This window comes from Salvelinus alpinus, chromosome 3, assembly GCF_045679555.1.
Source record: "Salvelinus alpinus chromosome 3, SLU_Salpinus.1, whole genome shotgun sequence".
In the NCBI taxonomy this organism is placed as follows: domain Eukaryota; kingdom Metazoa; phylum Chordata; class Actinopteri; order Salmoniformes; family Salmonidae; genus Salvelinus; species Salvelinus alpinus.
Window position 1 is genome coordinate 101230545 of NC_092088.1, and position 20509 is coordinate 101251053.

Sequence of the window (20509 nt, forward strand, 5' to 3'; positions counted from 1 at the left end):
TTGAATATATGTCTGGTCTAATACATTATCACATCATATTGACTATATGTCTGGTCTAATACATTATCACAGCATATTGACTATATGCCTGGTCAAATACATTATCACAGCATATTGACTACATGTCTGGTCTAATACATTATCACATCATATTGACTATATGTCTGGTCTAATACATTATCACAGCATGTTGACTATATGTCTGGTCTAATACATTATCACAGCATGTTGACTACATGTCTGGTCTAATACATTATCACAGCATGTTGACTATATGTCTGGTCTAATACATTATCACAGCATGTTGAATATATGTCTGGTCTAATACATTATCACATCATATTGACTATATGTCTGGTCTAATACATTATCACAGCATATTGACTATATGTCTGGTCTAATACATTATCACAGCATGTTGAATATATGTCTGGTCTAATACATTATCACATCATATTGACTATATGTCTGGTCTAATACATTATCACAGCATATTGACTACATGTCTGGTCTAATACATTATCACAGCATATTGACTATATGTCTGGTCTAATACATTATCACAGCATATTGACTATATGTCTGGTCTAATACATTATCACAGCATATTGACTATATGTCTGGTCTAATACATTATCACAGCATATTGACTATATGTCTGGTCTAATACATTATCACAGCATATTGACTATATGTCTGGTCTAATACATTATCACAGCATATTTACTGTGTCTGGTCTAATACATTATCACAGCATATTGACTACATGCCTGGTCTAATACATTATCACAGCATATTGACTACATACCTGGTCTAATACATTATCACAGCATATTGACTACATGCCTGGTCTAATACATTATCACAGCATATTGACTACATGCCTGGTCTAATAAATTATCACATCATATTGACTATATGTCTGGTCTAATACATTATCACATCATATTGACTATATGTCTGGTCTAATACATTATCACAGCATATTGACTACATGTCTGGTCTAATACATTATCACAGCATATTGACTATATGGCTGGTCTAATACATTATCACAGCATATTGACTACATGCCTGGTCTAATACATTATCACAGCATATTGACTGCATATCTGGTCTAATACATTATCACAGCATATTGACTGCATATCTGGTCTAATACATTATCACAGCATATTGACTACATGTCTGGTCTAATACATTATCACAGCATATTGACTACATGCCTGGTCTAATATATTATCACAGCATATTGACTGCATATCTGGTCTAATACATTATCACAGCATATTGACTACATGTCTGGTCTAATACATTATCACAGCATGTTGAATATATGTCTGGTCTAATACATTATCACATCATATTGACTATATGTCTGGTCTAATACATTATCACAGCATATTGACTACATGTCTGGTCTAATACATTATCACAGCATATTGACTATATGTCTGGTCTAATACATTATCACAGCATATTGACTATATGTCTGGTCTAATACATTATCACATCATATTGACTATATGTCTGGTCTAATACATTATCACAGCATATTGACTATATGTCTGGTCTAATACATTATCACAGCATGTTGAATATATGTCTGGTCTAATACATTATCACATCATATTGACTATATGTCTGGTCTAATACATTATCACAGCATATTGACTACATGTCTGGTCTAATACATTATCACAGCATATTGACTATATGTCTGGTCTAATACATTATCACAGCATATTGACTATATGTCTGGTCTAATACATTATCACAGCATATTGACTATATGTCTGGTCTAATACATTATCACAGCATATTGACTAAATGTCTGGTCTAATACATTATCGCAGCATATTGACTATATGTCTGGTCTAATACATTATCACAGCATATTTACTGTGTCTGGTCTAATACATTATCACAGCATATTGACTACATGCCTGGTCTAATACATTATCACAGCATATTGACTACATACCTGGTCTAATACATTATCACAGCATATTGACTACATGCCTGGTCTAATACATTATCACAGCATATTGACTACATGCCTGGTCTAATAAATTATCACATCATATTGACTATATGTCTGGTCTAATACATTATCACATCATATTGACTATATGTCTGGTCTAATACATTATCACAGCATATTGACTACATGCCTGGTCTAATACATTATCACAGCATATTGACTATATGGCTGGTCTAATACATTATCACAGCATATTGACTACATGCCTGGTCTAATACATTATCACAGCATATTGACTGCATATCTGGTCTAATACATTATCACAGCATATTGACTGCATATCTGGTCTAATACATTATCACAGCATATTGACTACATGTCTGGTCTAATACATTATCACAGCATATTGACTACATGCCTGGTCTAATACATTATCACAGCATATTGACTGCATATCTGGTCTAATACATTATCACAGCATATTGACTACATGTCTGGTCTAATACATTATCACAGCATATTGACTGCATATCTGGTCTAATACATTATCACATCATATTGACTATATGCCTGGTCTAATACATTATCACAGCATATTGACTACATGCCTGGTCTAATACATTATCACAGCATATTGACTGCATATCTGGTCTAATACATTATCACATCATATTGACTATATGCCTGGTCTAATACATTATCACAGCATATTGACTATATGTCTGGTCTAATACATTATCACAGCATATTGACTATATGCCTGGTCTAATACATTATCACAGCATGTTGACTATATGTCTGGTCTAATACATTATCACAGCATATTGACTATATGTCTGGTCTAATACATTATCACAGCATGTTGACTATATGCCTGGTCAAATACATTATCACAGCATGTTGACTATATGCCTGGTCAAATACATTATCACAGCATGTTGACTATATGTCTGGTCTAATACATTATCACAGCATATTGACTATATGTCTGGTCTAATACATTATCACAGCATATTGACTATATGTCTGGTCTAATACATTATCACAGCATATTGACTATATGTCTGGTCTAATACATTATCACAGCATGTTGACTACATATCTGGTCTAATACATAATCACAGCATGGACAACAATGTGGATCAGTTGCAGAGAGAAATATTCCTCGATATAAAAAAGAAAAAGACAGGACAAGCTTCTAATAACAGAGTTATTTGATACACCTGACTGCTCATTCACTGCAGCTGCAGCGCGACAGGAAGTAGGGAGAAATGTGTTTTGTGTTTGTAAAAGCGTTGAATAAAAACAGTGTTGACAGTACCGAATATAAACTAACTCATAAAATAAAAAGCAGCTATTTGCTGTGGTATTTGACAGACTCTCTCTGGTCGCGGTTTTAAAGGTTATTAGTACCAAACTTTGCTGTGGTCTTTGACAGTCTCTCTGGTCGCGGTTTTAAAGGTTATTAGTACCAAACTTTGCTGAGGTCTTTGACAGTCTCTCTCTGGTCGCGGTTTTAAAGGTTATTAGTACCAAACTTTGCTGAGGTCTTTGACAGTCTCTCTGGTAACGGTTTTAAAGGTTATTAGTACCAAACTTTGCTGAGGTCTTTGACAGTCTCTCTCTGGTCGCGGTTTTAAAGGTTATTAGTACCAAACTTTGCTGAGGTCTTTGACAGTCTCTCTGGTCGCGGTTTTAAAGGTTATTAGTATCAAACTTTGCTGTGGGGTCGTGGAAGCAGTAGGCGCTGTGATTTGAGCTATCTGATTGGCCAGCGCAGAAGGAGCACTTCAATTAGCCACAACGCTCCTGGTCCGCTGGGGAGGCGGAGTTTGCACCTACCGCCAACAGGGCTTATGAACCAAGTACAACTACCACCAACAGGGCTTTCTGAATCAAGTGTAACTACCACCAACAGGGCTTTCTGAACCAAGTGCACCTACCACCAACAGGGCTTCTGAATCAAGTGTAACTACCACCAACAGGGCTTTCTGAACCAAGTGCACCTACCACCAACAGGGCTTCTGAATCAAGTGTAACTACCACCAACAGGGCTTTCTGAACCAAGTGCACCTACCGCCAACAGGGCTTTCTGAACCAAGTGCACCTACCGCCAACAGGGCTTTCTGAACCAAGTGCACCTACCGCCAACAGGGCTTTCTGAACCAAGTGCACCTACCGCCAACAGGGCTTTCTGAACCAAGTGTACCTAACGCCAACAGGGCATCTGAATCAAGTGCACCTACCGCCAACAGGGCTTTCTGAACCAAGTGCACCTACCACCAACAGGGCTTCTGAATCAAGCGCACCTACCACCAACAGGGCTTCTGAATCAAGCGCACCTACCACCAACAGGGCTTCTGAATCAAGTGCACCTACCGCCAACAGGGCTTCTGAATCAAGTGCACCTACCGCCAACAGGGCTTCTGAACCAAGTGCACCTACCGCCAACAGGGCTTCTGAATCAAGCGCACCTACCGCCAACAGGGCTTCTGAATCAAGTGCACCTACCGCCAACAGGGCTTCTGAATCAAGTGCACCTACCACCAACAGGGCTTCTGAATCAAGTGCACCTACCACCAACAGGGCTTTCTGAACCAAGTGCACCTACCACCAACAGGGCATCTGAATCAAGTGCACCTACCACCAACAGGGCTTTCTGAACCAAGTGCACCTACCACCAACAGGGCATCTGAATCAAGTGCACCTACCACCAACAGGGCTTCTGAATCAAGTGCACCTACCACCAACAGGGCTTCTGAATCAAGTGCACCTACCACCAACAGGGCTTTCTGAACTAAGTGCACCTACCACCAACAGGGCTTTCTGAACCAAGCGCACCTACCACCAACAGGGCTTTCTGAACCAAGCGCACCTACCGCCAACAGGGCATCTGAATCAAGTGCACCTACCGCCAACAGGGCTTTCTTAACCAAGCGCACCTACCACCAACAGGGCTTCTGAATCAAGTGCACCTACCACCAACAGGGCTTCTGAATCAAGTGCACCTACCACCAACAGGGCTTTCTGAACCAAGTGCACCTACCACCAACAGGGCTTCTGAATCAAGCGCATCTACCACCAACAGGGCTTCTGAATCAAGTGCACCTACCACCAACAGGGCTTCTGAATCAAGTGCACCTACCACCAACAGGGCTTTCTGAACCAAGTGCACCTACCACCAACAGGGCTTCTGAATCAAGCGCACCTACCACCAACAGGGCTTTCTGAACCAAGTGCACCTACCACCAACAGGGCTTCTGAATTAATTAAATATTAGGAGCACAAGTCTGTCTTTTGTCCAGAAATGTTTGGTGATCCACTAGGAAAACCTGGAGGATCAACCGATTGTTTTACTCATTTGTTTGTAAACAATATATTGGTAAACAAACACTGTATAGCCTCAAAACATGGTTAAAACTGTAATGTTGATATCATGGATGGTCAGTCCTTGTATCCATAGCTCTGTCTATGAATGTGAGAGTGGTTACATTTCTCCAGCCCCACCACCTCTCGGCTGTAAACCCGAAACGCTGGTAGGGTGACACTTTGTAATTGTTTGAAATGTCGATTGACCCTTTAATGCTTCTACATCTGCATTGCTTGCTGTTTGGGGTTTCAGACTGGGTTTCTGTATAAGCACTTTGTGACATCGGCTGATGTAAAAAAATAAAGGGCTTTATAAATACATCTGATTGATTGACATTGTGGGTCCATCTGTGGTGTACGGGAAGCTAAGCTGAGTGCTGCCAGTCTAACGGGACACCGCTGAGTAATCTTCCTGATGCTGACACACCAAAACAAATCTCCAATCTGAGGGACTCATCGTCTGTAGTGTTTAATACCTCGTCTTCCCAGTGCTGAAATTCACTCTCCCTCCCTCCATGGGAGACATACACACAAGCAAACACACACAAACACGCACCCTCTCACACACACACACAAACACTCACCCTCTCACACACAAACACTCACACACACTCACTCACCCTCTCTCACACACACACAAACACTCACCCTCTCTCACACAAACACTCACCCTCTCACACACACAAACACTCACCCTCTCACACACACACACACACTCACTCACCCTCTCACACACACACACACACCCTCTCTCACACACACACAAACACTCACCCTCTCTCACACACACACAAACACTCACCCTCTCTCACACACACACACAAACACTCACCCTCTCTCACACACACACAGACAGAGACAGGCGTTCTAGTCCTCCCACATAGCTAGATGAACAGCACCAAGTCATCTGTTTGCGTGGGATAAACACACAGAGGCACTTCAGAAATGACAGGCCATCCACATTGTTGCACGGACTGGCTGGCTCAGCGGGTTGGGATTGGTCCATATTCACTAGAGGGTTGGGATTGGTCCATATTCACTAGAGGGTTGGTCCATATTAGACCAGAGGGTTGGGATTGGTCCATATTCACTAGGGTTTAATATATTAGACTAGAGGGTTGGCCCATATTAGACTAGAGGGTTGGCCCATATTAGACTAGAGGGTTGGCCCATATTAGACTAGAGGGTTGGCCCATATTAGACTAGAGGGTTGGTCCATATTAGACTAGAGGGTTGGCCCATATTAGACTAGAGGGTTGGCCCATATTAGACTAGAGGGTTGGCCCATATTAGACTAGAGGGTTGGCCCATATTAGACTAGAGGGTTGGCCCATATTAGACTAGAGGGTTGGCCCATATTAGACTAGAGGGTTGGCCCATATTAGACAAGAGGGTTGGCCCATATTAGACTAGAGGGTTGGCCCATATTAGACTAGAGGGTTGGCCCATATTCACTATGGTCTAATATATTAGACTAGAGGGTTGGCCCATATTAGACTAGAGGGTTGGCCCATATTAGACTAGAGGGTTGGCCCATATTAGACTAGAGGGTTGGCCCATATTAGACTAGAGGGTTGGCCCATATTAGACTAGAGGGTTGATCCATATTAGACTAGAGGGTTGGCCCATATTAGACTAGAGGGTTGGCCCATATTAGACTAGAGGGTTGGCCCATATTAGACTAGAGGGTTGGTCCATATTAGACTAGAGGGTTGGCCCATATTAGACTAGAGGGTTGATCCATATTAGACTAGAGGGTTGGCCCATATTAGACTAGAGGGTTGGTCCATATTAGACTAGAGGGTTGATCCATATTAGACTAGAGGGTTGGCCCATATTAGACTAGAGGGTTGGCCCATATTAGACTAGAGGGTTGGCCCATATTCACTAGAGGGTTGGTCCATATTAGACTAGAGGGTTGGTCCATATTAGACTAGAGGGTTGGTCCATATTAGACTAGAGGGTTGGCCCATATTAGACTAGAGGATTGGCCCATATTAGACTAGAGGGTTGGCCCATATTAGACTAGAGGGTTGGGATTGGTCCATATTCACTAGGGTTTAATATATTAGACTAGAGGGTTGGCCCATATTAGACTAGAGGGTTGGCCCATATTAGACTAGAGGGTTGGCCCATATTAGACTAGAGGGTTGGCCCATATTAGACTAGAGGGTTGGTCCATATTCACTAGGGTTTAATATACTAGACTAGAGGGTTGGTCCATATTAGACTAGAGGGTTGGTCCATACTAGACTAGAGGGTTGGTCCATACTAGACTAGTGTGTATGTCCTCATCCATCTACATTAGACCAGTGTGTATGTCCTCATCCATCTACATTAGACCAGTGTGTCTGTCCTCATCCATCTACATTAGACCAGTTTGTCTGTCCTCATCCATCTACATTAGACCAGTGTGTCTGTCCTCATCCATCTACATTAGACCAGTGTGTCTGTCCTCATCCATCTACATTAGACCAGTGTGTCTGTCCTCATCCATCTACATTAGACCAGTGTGTATGTCCTCATCCATCTACATTAGACCAGTGTGTCTGTCCTCATCCATCTACATTAGACCAGTGTGTCTGTCCTCATCCATCTACATTAGACCAGTGTGTCTGTCCTCATCCATCTACATTAGACCAGTGTGTCTGTCCTCATCCATCTACATTAGACCAGTGTGTTGGGCAGTCGGTGTGTCGGGGGGAGAGAGATACGGAGAGAGAGATGGAGAGAGAGACGGAGAGAGAGATGGAGAGAGAGACGGAGAGAGAGATGGAGAGGGGGGAAGAGAGACGGAGAGAGAGATGGAGAGAGAGACGGAGAGAGAGATGGAGAGAGAGATGGAGAGGGGGGAAGAGAGAGACAGAGAGAGAGATGGAGAGAGAGATGGAGAGGGGGGAAGAGAGAGACAGATAGAGAGATGGAGAGAGAGAGAGAGATGGAGAGATATGGAGAGAGAGATGGAAGAGAGATGGAAGAGAGAGACGGAAGAGAGAGACGGAAGAGAGAGACGGAGAGGGGGAAAAAGAGAGACGGAGAGAGAGATGGAGAGAGAGACGGAAGAGACGGAGAGAGAGACGGAGAGGGGGGAAGAGAGAGACGGCGAGAGAGAAGAAAGAGGGGGAGAGATGGAGAGGGGGGAAGAGAGAGACGGAGAGAGAGAAGAAAGAGGGAGAGAGACGGAGAGAGAGAAGAAAGAGGGGGAGAGATGGAGAGGGGAAGAGAGAGACGGAGAGAGAGAAGAAAGAGGGGGAGAGAGGGCAAAGAGGGGGAGAGAGGAACAGAGAGAGCATAGAGGTAGATAAGGAGAGAGACTATCAAGCTGGCAGAGTGATCTAGAAGAGATAATATGGATTAGTGTGGTGGGGTCTAACACAGAGACAACAGGACTGACTGCAGCACCACCCTGACATAACCCTGTCACACCTTAACACGGTACACTGGAGACAGGCGTGTTGGGGTTTCATCGTGTGTGGGGCTTGGCGTGCGGGGCTTGGCGTGTGGACCTTGGCTGTGCAGAGCTTCAAGGTCGAGGCTTCAGCGTGCAGGCTGTTTGGCTCACTGTGTGTGGGGCTGGCAGAGACGGTGCTGAGTAGTGGAGTACTCACCATGCTGTGTGAAGAGATCACTGTGGACGATGTCGATGAGGCAGTGGAGCTTCTGTTTGACCAGACGACCCAGAGGGACCTTCAGGATGAACTCTGTGAACAGTTTACTGTAAAGACAAACAGAATGAACTCTGTGAACAGTTTACTGTAAAGACAAACAGAATGAACTCTGTGAACAGTTTACTGTAAAGACAAACAGAATGAACTCTGTGAACAGTTTACTGTAAAGACAAACAGAATGACCTCTGAACAGTTTACTGTAAAGACAAACAGAATGACCTCTGTGAACAGTTTACTGTAAAGACAAACAGAATGAACTCTGTGAACAGTTTACTGTAAAGACAAACAGAATGACCTCTGTGAACAGTTTACTGTAAAGACAAACAGAATGAACTCTGTGAACAGTTTACTGTAAAGACAAACAGAATGAACTCTGTGAACAGTTTACTGTAAAGACAAACAGAATGAACTCTGTGAACAGTTTACTATAAAGACAAACAGAATGAACTCTGTGAACAGTTTACTGTAAAGACAAACAGAATGACCTCTGTGAACAGTTTACTGTAAAGACAAAACAGAATGACCTCTGTGAACAGTTTACTGTAAAGACAAACAGAATGAACTCTGTGAACAGTTTACTGTAAAGACAAACAGAATGAACTCTGTGAACAGTTTACTGTAAAGACAAACAACAGAATGAACTCTGTGAACAGTTTACTGTAAAGACAAACAGAATGAACTCTGTGAACAGTTTACTGTAAAGACAAACAGAATGAACTCTGTGAACAGTTTACTGTAAAGACAAACAGAATGAACTCTGTGAACAGTTTACTGTAAAGACAAACAGAATGAACTCTGTGAACAGTTTACTGTAAAGACAAACAGAATGAACTCTGTGAACAGTTTACTGTAAAGACAAACAGAATGAACTCTGTGAACAGTTTACTGTAAAAACAAACAGAATGAACTCTGTGAACAGTTTACTGTAAAGACAAACAGAATGAACTCTGTGAACAGTTTACTGTAAAGACAAACATAATGGTCTCTGTGAACAGTTTACTGTAAAGACAAACAGAATTAACTCTGTGAACAGTTTACTGTAAAGACAAACAGAATTAACTCTGTGAACAGTTTACTGTAAATACAAACAGAATGGTCTCTGTGAACAGTTTACTGTAAAGACAAACAGAATGAACTGTGTGAACAGTTTACTGTAAAGACAAACAGAATGGTCTCGGTGAACAGTTTACTGTAAAGACAAACAGAATGAACTCTGAACAGTTTACTGTAAAGACAAACAGAATGAACTCTGTGAACAGTTTACTGTAAAGACAAACAGAATGAACTCTGTGAACAGTTTACTGTAAAAACAAACAGAATGAACTCTGTGAACAGTTTACAGTAAAGACAAACATAATGAACTCTGTGAACAGTTTACTGTAAAGACAAACAGAATGAACTCTGTGAACAGTTTACTGTAAAGACAAACAACAACAGAATGAGTATTACATAGAACACAACTACATCATGTTAACAACATGGGTATTACATAGAACACAACTACATCCTGTTAACAACATGGGTATTACATAGAACACAACTACATCCTGTTAACAACATGGGTATTACATAGAACTACATCCTGTTAACAACATGGGTATTACATAGAACACAACTACATCCTGTTAACAACATGGGTATTACATAGAACTACATCCTGTTAACAACATGGGTATTACATAGAACTACATCCTGTTAACAACATGGGTATTACATAGAACACAACTACATCATGTTAACAACATGGGTATTACATAGAACTACATCCTGTTAACAACATGGGTATCACATAGAACACAACTACATCATGTTAACAACATGGGTATTACATAGAACACAACTACATCCTGTTAACAACATGGGTATTACATAGAACACAACTACATCCTGTTAACAACATGGGTATTACATAGAACTACATCCTGTTAACAAAATGGGTATTACATAGAACACAACTACATCCTGTTAACAACATGGGTAATACATAGAATACAACTACATCCTGTTAACAACATGGGTATTACATAGAACTACATCCTGTTAACAACATGGTATTACATAGAACACAACTACATCCTGTTAACAACATGGGTATTACATAGAACACAACTACATCATGTTAACAACATGGGTATTACATAGAACTACATCCTGTTAACAACATGGGTAATACATAGAACACAACTACATCCTGTTAACAACATGGGTATTACATAGAACACAACTACATCCTGTTAACAACATGGGTATTACATAGACCACAACTACATCCTGTTAACAACATGGGTATTACATAGAACTACATCCTGTTAACAAAATGGGTATTACATAGAACACAACTACATCCTGTTAACAACATGGGTATTACATAGAACTACATCCTGTTAACAACATGGGTAATACATAGAACACAACTACATCCTGTTAACAACATGGGTATTACATAGAACACAACTACATCCTGTTAACAACATGGGTATTACATAGAACACAACTACATCCTGTTAACAACATGGGTATTACATAGAACACAACTACATCCTGTTAACAACATGGGTATTACATAGAACACAACTACATCCTGTTAACAACATGGGTATTACATAGAACACAACTACATCCTGTTAACAACATGGGTATTACATAGAACACAACTACATCCTGTTAACAACATGGGTATTACATAGAACTACATCCTGTTAACAACATGGGTATTACATAGAACACAACTACATCCTGTTAACAACATGGGTATTACATAGAACACAACTACATCCTGTTAACAACATGGGTATTACATAGAACACAACTACATCCTGTTAACAACATGGGTATTACATAGAACTACATCCTGTTAACAACATGGGTATTACATAGAACACAACTACATCCTGTTAACAACATGGGTATTACATAGAACACAACTACATCCTGTTAACAACATGGGTATTACATAGAACTACATCCTGTTAACAACATGGGTATTACATAGAACACAACTACATCCTGTTAACAACATGGGTATTACATAGAACTACATCCTGTTAACAACATGGGTATTACATAGAACACAACTACATCCTGTTAACAACATGGGTATTACATAGAACACAACTACATCCTGTTAACAACATGGGTATTACATAGAATACAACTACATCCTGTTAACAACATGGGTATTACATAGAACTACATCCTGTTAACAACATGGGTATTACATAGAACTACATCCTGTTAACAACATGGGTATTACATAGAACACAACTACATCCTGTTAACAACATGGGTATTACATAGAACTACATCCTGTTAACAACATGGGTATTACATAGAACACAACTACATCCTGTTAACAACATGGGTATTACATAGAACACAACTACATCCTGTTAACAACATGGGTATTACATAGAACACAACTACATCCTGTTAACAACATGGGTATTACATAGAACACAACTACATCCTGTTAACAACATGGGTATTACATAGAACACAACTACATCATGTTAACAACATGGGTATTACATAGAACACAACTACATCCTGTTAACAACATGGGTATTACATAGAACTACATCCTGTTAACAACATGGGTATTACATAGAACACAACTACATCCTGTTAACAACATGGGTATTACATAGAACACAACTACATCCTGTTAACAACATGGGTATTACATAGAACACAACTACATCCTGTTAACAACATGGGTATTACATAGAACACAACTACATCCTGTTAACAACATGGGTATTACATAGAACACAACTAAATCATGTTAACAACATGGGTATTACATAGAACACAACTACATCCTGTTGACAACATGGATATTACATAGAACACAACTACATCCTGTTAACAACATGGGTATTACATAGAACACAACTACATCCTGTTAACAACATGGGTATTACATAGAATACAACTACATCATGTTAACAACATGGGTATTACATAGAACTACATCCTGTTAACAACATGGGTATTACATAGAACACAACTACATCCTGTTAACAACATGGGTATTACATAGAACTACATCCTGTTAACAACATGGGTATTACATAGAACACAACTACATCATGTTAACAACATGGGTATTACATAGAACACAACTACATCCTGTTAACAACATGGGTAATACATAGAACACAACTACATCCTGTTAACAACATGGGTATTACATAGAATACAACTACATCCTGTTAACTACATGGGTATTACATAGAACTACATCCTGTTAACAACATGGGTATTACATAGAACACAACTACATCCTGTTAACAACATGGGTATTACATAGAATACAACTACATCCTGTTAACTACATGGGTATTACATAGAACTACATCCTGTTAACTAAATGGGTATTACATAGAACACAACTACATCCTGTTAACAACATGGGTTATAAATGGACCATATTTCTGATGGAATATATCCTTTGAGGAAAATGTTCTCTGAGGACAGCACATTCCTGGGATGAGGGATGAGGGGGTGTTCTCCTGAGCTAGAGGACGGGTACTGAAGTCCTGAGGACAGCACATTCCTGGGATGAGGGATGAGGGGGTGTTCTCCTGAGCTAGAGGACGGGTACTGAAGTTCTGAGGACAGCACATTCCTGGGATGAGGGATGAGGGGGTGTTCTCCTGAGCTAGAGGACGGGTACTGAAGTCCTGAGGACAGCACATTCCTGGGATGAGGGGTGAGGGGGTGTTCTCCTGAGCTAGAGGACGGGTACTGACGTTCTGAGGACAGCACATTCCTGGGATGAGGGGTGAGGGGGTGTCCTCCTGAACTAGAGGACGGGTACTGAAGTTCTGAGGACAGCACATTCCTGGGATGAGGGATGAGGGGGTGTTCTCCTGAGCTAGAGGACGGGTACTGAAGTCCTGAGGACAGCACATTCCTGGGATGAGGGATGAGGGGGTGTTCTCCTGAGCTAGAGGACGGGTACTGAAGTTATGTGTGCTGCTGTTGGAGGGAAAGTGTTTGGCAAGGGATGAAACATTCTCAACACGGCTCATCCCTCTCGTCTCCTCAGCCAGGTTTGTGTTGACAACTGGAGCAACTAATCCCCTGCTCTTCTGCCAGCGAGGAAGAAAAGCAGAAAGCTTGCCCTCCACCTTCCTTTCCTTCGGCTCTGACAGAACAGCCCTGCCGGCGCTATCATATAACAGGAAACGGGAGCTGGGTGGAACGGAGAAAGCCAGCTACACAGAAAGGCCAACTGAACACTGTAATCTGTGATTAGAAAAGCAGCCAGGGACGGAGCATGTGGGGAAAATGACACTGTAGGGGCTTTGTATTCAGCTGTTTTCTGGCTTTAACACTGGACACCGTGGGGAACAGGAGACCAGAGGAGGAGAGGGAGGGAGGGAGAGAGAAGAGGAGGGAGAGAGAAGAGGAGGGAGGGAGAAGGGAGGGAGGGAGGAGAGGAGGATAGAAGAGGAGGGAGGAGACGAGGAGAGTCTATCTTTTTTTCAACTCTGAAACAGTGACAGATATATTCACCATAGTATCCCCCCCTACCACAGAGATATTCAGCCATAGTGACCCTTCACTAATACAGACCTGTCTGGTCACATGACCCTTCACTAATACAGACCTGTCTGGTCACATGACCCTTCACTAATACACACCTGTCTGGTCACATGACCCTTCACTAATACACACCTGTCTGGTCACATGACCCTTCACTAATACACACCTGTCTGGTCACATGACCCTTCACTAATACAGACCTGTCTGGTCACATGACCCTTCACTAATACAGACCTGTCTGGTCACATGACCCTTCACTAATACAGACCTGTCTGGTCACATGACCCTTCACTAATACACACCTGTCTGGTCACATGACCTTTCACTAATACACACCTGTCTGGTCACATGACCCTTCACTAATACACACCTGTCTGGTCACATGACCCTTCACTAATACACACCTGTCTGGTCACATGACCCTTCACTAATACAGACCTGTCTGGTCACATGACCCTTCACTAATACAGACCTGTCTGGTCACATGACCCTTAACTAATACAGACCTGTCTGGTCACATGACCCTTCACTAATACACACCTGTCTGGTCACATGACCTTTCACTAATACACACCTGTCTGGTCACATGACCCTTCACTAATACACACCTGTCTGGTCACATGACCCTTCACTAATACACACCTGTCTGGTCACATGACCCTTCACTAATACACACCTGTCTGGTCACATGACCCTTCACTAATACAGACCTGTCTGGTCACATGACCCTTCACTAATACAGACCTGTCTGGTCACATGACCCTTCACCAATACACACCTGTCTGGTCACATGACCCTTCACTAATACAGACCTGTCTGGTCACATGACCCTTCACTAATACAGACCTGTCTGGTCACATGACCCTTCACCAATACAGACCTGTCTGGTCACATGACCCTTCACTAATACAGACCTGTCTGGTCACATGACCCTTCACTAATACAGGCATGTCTGGTCACATGACCCTTCACTAATACAGACCTGTCTGGTCACATGACCCTTCACTAATACAGACCTGTCTGGTCACATGACACTTCCCAACAGGCACCCTATTCCCTATGTAGTGCAGTACAGCAGGCACCCTATTCCCTATGTGGTGCAGTACAACAGGCACCCTATTCCCTATGTAGTGCAGTACAGCAGGCACCCTATTCCCTATGTAGTGCAGTACAGCAGGCACCCTATTCCCTATGTAGTGCAGTATAGCAGGCACCCTATTCCCTATGTAGTGCAGTACAGCAGGCACCCTATTCCCTATGTAGTGCAGTACAGCAGGCACCCTATTCCCTATGTAGTGCAGTACAGCAGGCACCACATTCCCTACGTAGTGCAGTGCAGCAGGCACCATATTCCCTATGTAGTGCAGTACAGCAGGCACCCTATTCCCTATGTAGTGCAGTACAGCAGGCACCCTATTCCCTATGTAGTGCAGTAGGCAACCTATTCCCTATGTAGTGCAGTATAGCAGGCACCCTATTCACTATGTAGAACAGCAGGCACCCTATTCCCTATGTAGTGCAGTACAGCAGGCACCCTATTCCCTATGTAGTGCAGTACAGCAGGCACCCTATTCCCTATGTAGTGCAGTACAGCAGGCACCCTATTCCCTATGTAGTGCAATACAACAGGCACCCCATTCCCTACGTAGTGCAGTAATTTGCCCAGGGCCCATTTTGGACCAGCCACAGTGCTGCATGTCACATAGATAACGTCAGAACAACATATTTAAACATTGGGTCAACGTAGGCTAGGATTTGTTCTGCGTGAGCAGTTGACCAGCTCAGCTACCTGACTGTAGAACAGGACGCTAGTTAACGAGGACGAGCGTCTCAACGTAGGTGGAGGCTTCAAACTAAACCCATGGCTGTATAACAAAAACAGACCCTCATGTTCTAATATTACATTAGCTAGTCTGTAAAACTGGAGTGTCCTGGTAATCTAGTAATCTAGTGTTTTAGTGATCTAGTGTCCTAGTAATCTAGTGTCCTAGTAATCTAGTGTCCTAGTAATCTAGTAATCTAGTGATCGAGTGTCCTAGTAATCTAGTAATCTAGTAATCTAGTGTCCTAGTAATCTAGTGTCCTAGTAATCTAGTGTCCTAGTAATCTAGTGTCCTAGTAATCTAGTGTCCTAGTAATCTAGTGTTTTAGTGATCTAGTGTCCTAGTAATCTAGTGTCCTAGTAATCTAGTGTCCTAGTAATCTAGTAATCTAGTGATCGAGTGTCCTAGTAATCTAGTAATCTAGTAATCTAGTGTCCTAGTAATCTAGTGTCCTAGTAATCTAGTGTCCTAGTAATCTAGTGTCCTAGTAATCTAGTGTCCTAGTAATCTAGTGATCGAGTGTCCTAGTAATCTAGTAATCTAGTGTCCTAGTAATCTAGTGTCCTAGTAATCTAGTGTCCTAGTAATCTAGTGTCCTAGTAATCTAGTAATCTAGTGTCCTAGTAATCTAGTGTCCTAGTGATCTAGTGTTCTAGTAATCTAGTGTCCTAGTAATCTAGTGTCCTAGTAATCTAGTGTCCTAGTAATCTAGTAATCTAGTGATCTAGTGTCCTAGTAATCTAGTGATAGTGATCTAGTACTCTAGTGATCCAGTAATCTATTGATCTATTGCTAAAACCTTGATGTGCAGCTAGTCATTTATAAAAGCCTTTCTAATTAAAATGTTATTTTGTATTATTAAAGTAATATAATACGATGATCTAACATTCATGACAGGTCAGATTAACCGCTGTACTGTTGAAGCAGCAGGTCTACGTTTCCAAGGCAACCAGGACTATTTATAACCAACCCACATGGTACAGCTGGTGAATGTTAAGTGGTGTGTGTGTTGTGTGGTGTGTGTGTGGTGTGTGTTGTGTGTGTGGTGTGTGTTGTGTGTGTGGTGTGTGTTGTGTGTGTGGTGTGTGTGGTGTGTGTGGTGTGTGTGGTGTTGTGTGTGTGGTGTGTGGTGTGTGGTGTGTGGTGTGTGTGTGTGTGAAGCACAGATCCTAAAGGTAAGTAGCTCTAGAATAACGAGGAGTGACTACTCACACTGCACAAGCCACAATATCAAATCAGCTCTTTAATCCAAACCAACTGTTAAAGGTAATCGCCCCCAAAAATAAAGAGGAGACAAATCTCTAAAACACGGAATGTCATTTCAAAGAGACGCTTAATGACGAGACAAACCCACTGAGCAAGGCATGCTCTTCAGTCTCCCTCTTCCATGTCAGAGCGCTTTACCTTAATTAGTCAAATCATTTACACACGTCTTCATCTCTTAGATTGACTTTAAACTCACAGCTTTTCAGATTCACTCTGCACCTCTTCCTTAACTTCTGGCCTCCTTACATGTACAGATAATGACACTACACTATAGGTCTAACAGGAGTCACAGATAATGACATGACAGTATTGGTCTAACAGGAGTCACAGATAATGACACTACACTATTGGTCTAACAGGAGTCACAGATAATGACACTACAGTATTGGTCTAACAGGAGTCACAGATAATGACAACAGTATTGATCTAACAGGAGTCCCAGCCAGTGGAGAGAATAGGAGAAAAATCTCAGCTCTGTCATGGCATTGTAGAAGTGTGTTATATAGAGTGTGAAAACATTAGTGTATATAACCAGATGTGTTAAAACATATTCACCACAGGACAGCAGTTTCCCTGATGAAAACCTACCTGAGCTCCTTGGGATCGAAGACCAGTTTGACGTCGTTCACGATGGTGGGGACATATTTCAGCGCTGCACCCTGAACAAAACAAAAATGACGAATGATTATCCCTGATCTTAAAGGTTTGAATAATAGATGACCAACTGTATAACAGCCCTGGATGACCTACTGTGTAACAGCCCTGGATGACCAACTGTGTAACAGCCCTGGATGACCTACTGTGTAACAGCCCTGGATGACCTACTGTGTAACAGCCCTGGATGACCTACTGTGTAACAGCCCTGGATGACCTACTGTATAACAGCCCTGGATGACCTACTGTATAACAGCCCTGGATGACCTACTGTGTAACAGCCCTGGATGACCTACTGTGTAACAGCCCTGGATGACCTACTGTATAACAGCCCTGGATGACCTACTGTATAACAGCCCTGGATGACCTACTGTGTAACAGCCCTGGATGACCTACTGTATAACAGCCCTGGATGACCTACTGTGTAACAGCCCTGGATGACCTACTGTATAACAGCCCTGGATGACCAACTGTGTAACAGCCCTGGATGACCTACTGTGTAACAGCCCTGGATGACCAACTGTATAACAGCCCTGCATGACCTACTGTATAACAGCCCTGGATGACCTACTGTATAACAGCCCTGGATGACCTACTGTATAACAGCCCTGGATGACCTACTGTATAACAGCCCTGGATGACCTACTGTGTAACAGCCCTGGATGACCTACTGTGTAACAGCCCTGGATGACCAACTGTGTAACAGCCCTGGATGACCTACTGTATAACAGCCCTGGATGACCAACTGTATAACAGCCCTGGATGACCTACTGTGTAACAGCCCTGGATGACCTACTGTGTAACAGCCCTGGATGACCTACTGTATAACAGCCCTGGATGACCTACTGTATAACAGCCCTGGATGACCTACTGTATAACAGCCCTGGATGACCTACTGTATAACAGCCCTGGATGACCTACTGTATAACAGCCCATGATGACCAACTGTGTAACAGCCCTGGATGACCAACTGTATAACAGCCCTGGATGACCTACTGTGTAACAGCCCTGGATGACCTACTGTTTAACAGCCCTGGATGACCTACTGTGTAACAGCCCTGGATGACCAACTGTATAACAGCCCTGGATGACCTACTGTTTAACAGCCCTGGATGACCTACTGTATAACAGCCCTGGATGACCTACTGTATAACAGCCCTGGATGACCAACTGTGTAACAGCCCTGGATGACCTACTGTGTAACAGCCCTGGATGACCTACTGTATAACAGCCCTGGATGACCTACTGTATAACAGCCCTGGATGACCTACTGTTTAACAGCCCTGGATGACCAACTGTGTAACAGCCCTGGATGACCAACTGTGTAACAGCCCTGGATGACCAACTGTATAACAGCCCTGGATGACCAACTGTGTAACAGCCCTGGATGACCTACTGTGTAACAGCCCTGGATGACCAACTGTATAACAGCCCTGGATGACCAACTGTATAACAGCCCTGGATGACCTACTGTATAACAGCCCTGGATGACCTACTGTATAACAGCCCTGGATGACCTACTGTATAACAGCCCTGGATGACCTACTGTGTAACAGCCCTGGATGACCTACTGTGTAACAGCCCTGGATGACCTACTGTGTAACAGCCCTGGATGACCAACTGTATAACAGCCCTGGATGACCAACTGTATAACAGCCCTGGATGACCTACTGTATAACAGCCCTGGATGACCTACTGTATAACAGCCCTGGATGACCTACTGTATAACAGCCCTGGATGACCTACTGTATAACAGCCCTGGATGACCTACTGTGTAACAGCCCTGGATGACCAACTGTATAACAGCCCTGGATGACCTACTGTATAACAGCCCTGGATAACAGCCCTGGATGACCAACTGTATAACAGCCCTGGATGACCTACTGTTTAACAGCCCTGGATGACCAACTGTATAACAGCCCTGGATGACCTACTGTATAACAGCCCTGGATGACCAACTGTATAACAGCCCTGGATGACCTACTGTATAACAGCCCTGGATGACCAACTGTGTAACAGCCCTGGATGACCAACTGTATAACAGCCCTGGATGACCTACTGTATAACAGCCCTGGATGACCTACTGTATAACAGCCCTGGATGACCAACTGTATAACAGCCCTGGATGACCTACTGTATAACAGCCCTGGATGACCTACTGTATAACAGCCCTGGATGACCTACTGTATAAC

At 42.5% G+C, this 20509-nt stretch overlaps 1 protein-coding gene across 1 annotated transcript in view; it reads right to left on the reverse strand.

The window, feature by feature from the left end:
- dock1 (dedicator of cytokinesis 1) overlaps positions 1 to 20509 on the reverse strand; it is an 800130-nt gene that overhangs the window by 466183 nt on the left and 313438 nt on the right. Inside the window, exons 24-25 of the mRNA XM_071394671.1 lie at positions 18252 to 18322; positions 8962 to 9068 (exon numbers count right to left, since the gene is read on the reverse strand). Coding sequence (XP_071250772.1) covers positions 8962 to 9068; positions 18252 to 18322 — 178 coding nt within the window. The remainder of the gene's footprint in view (positions 1 to 8961; positions 9069 to 18251; positions 18323 to 20509) is intronic.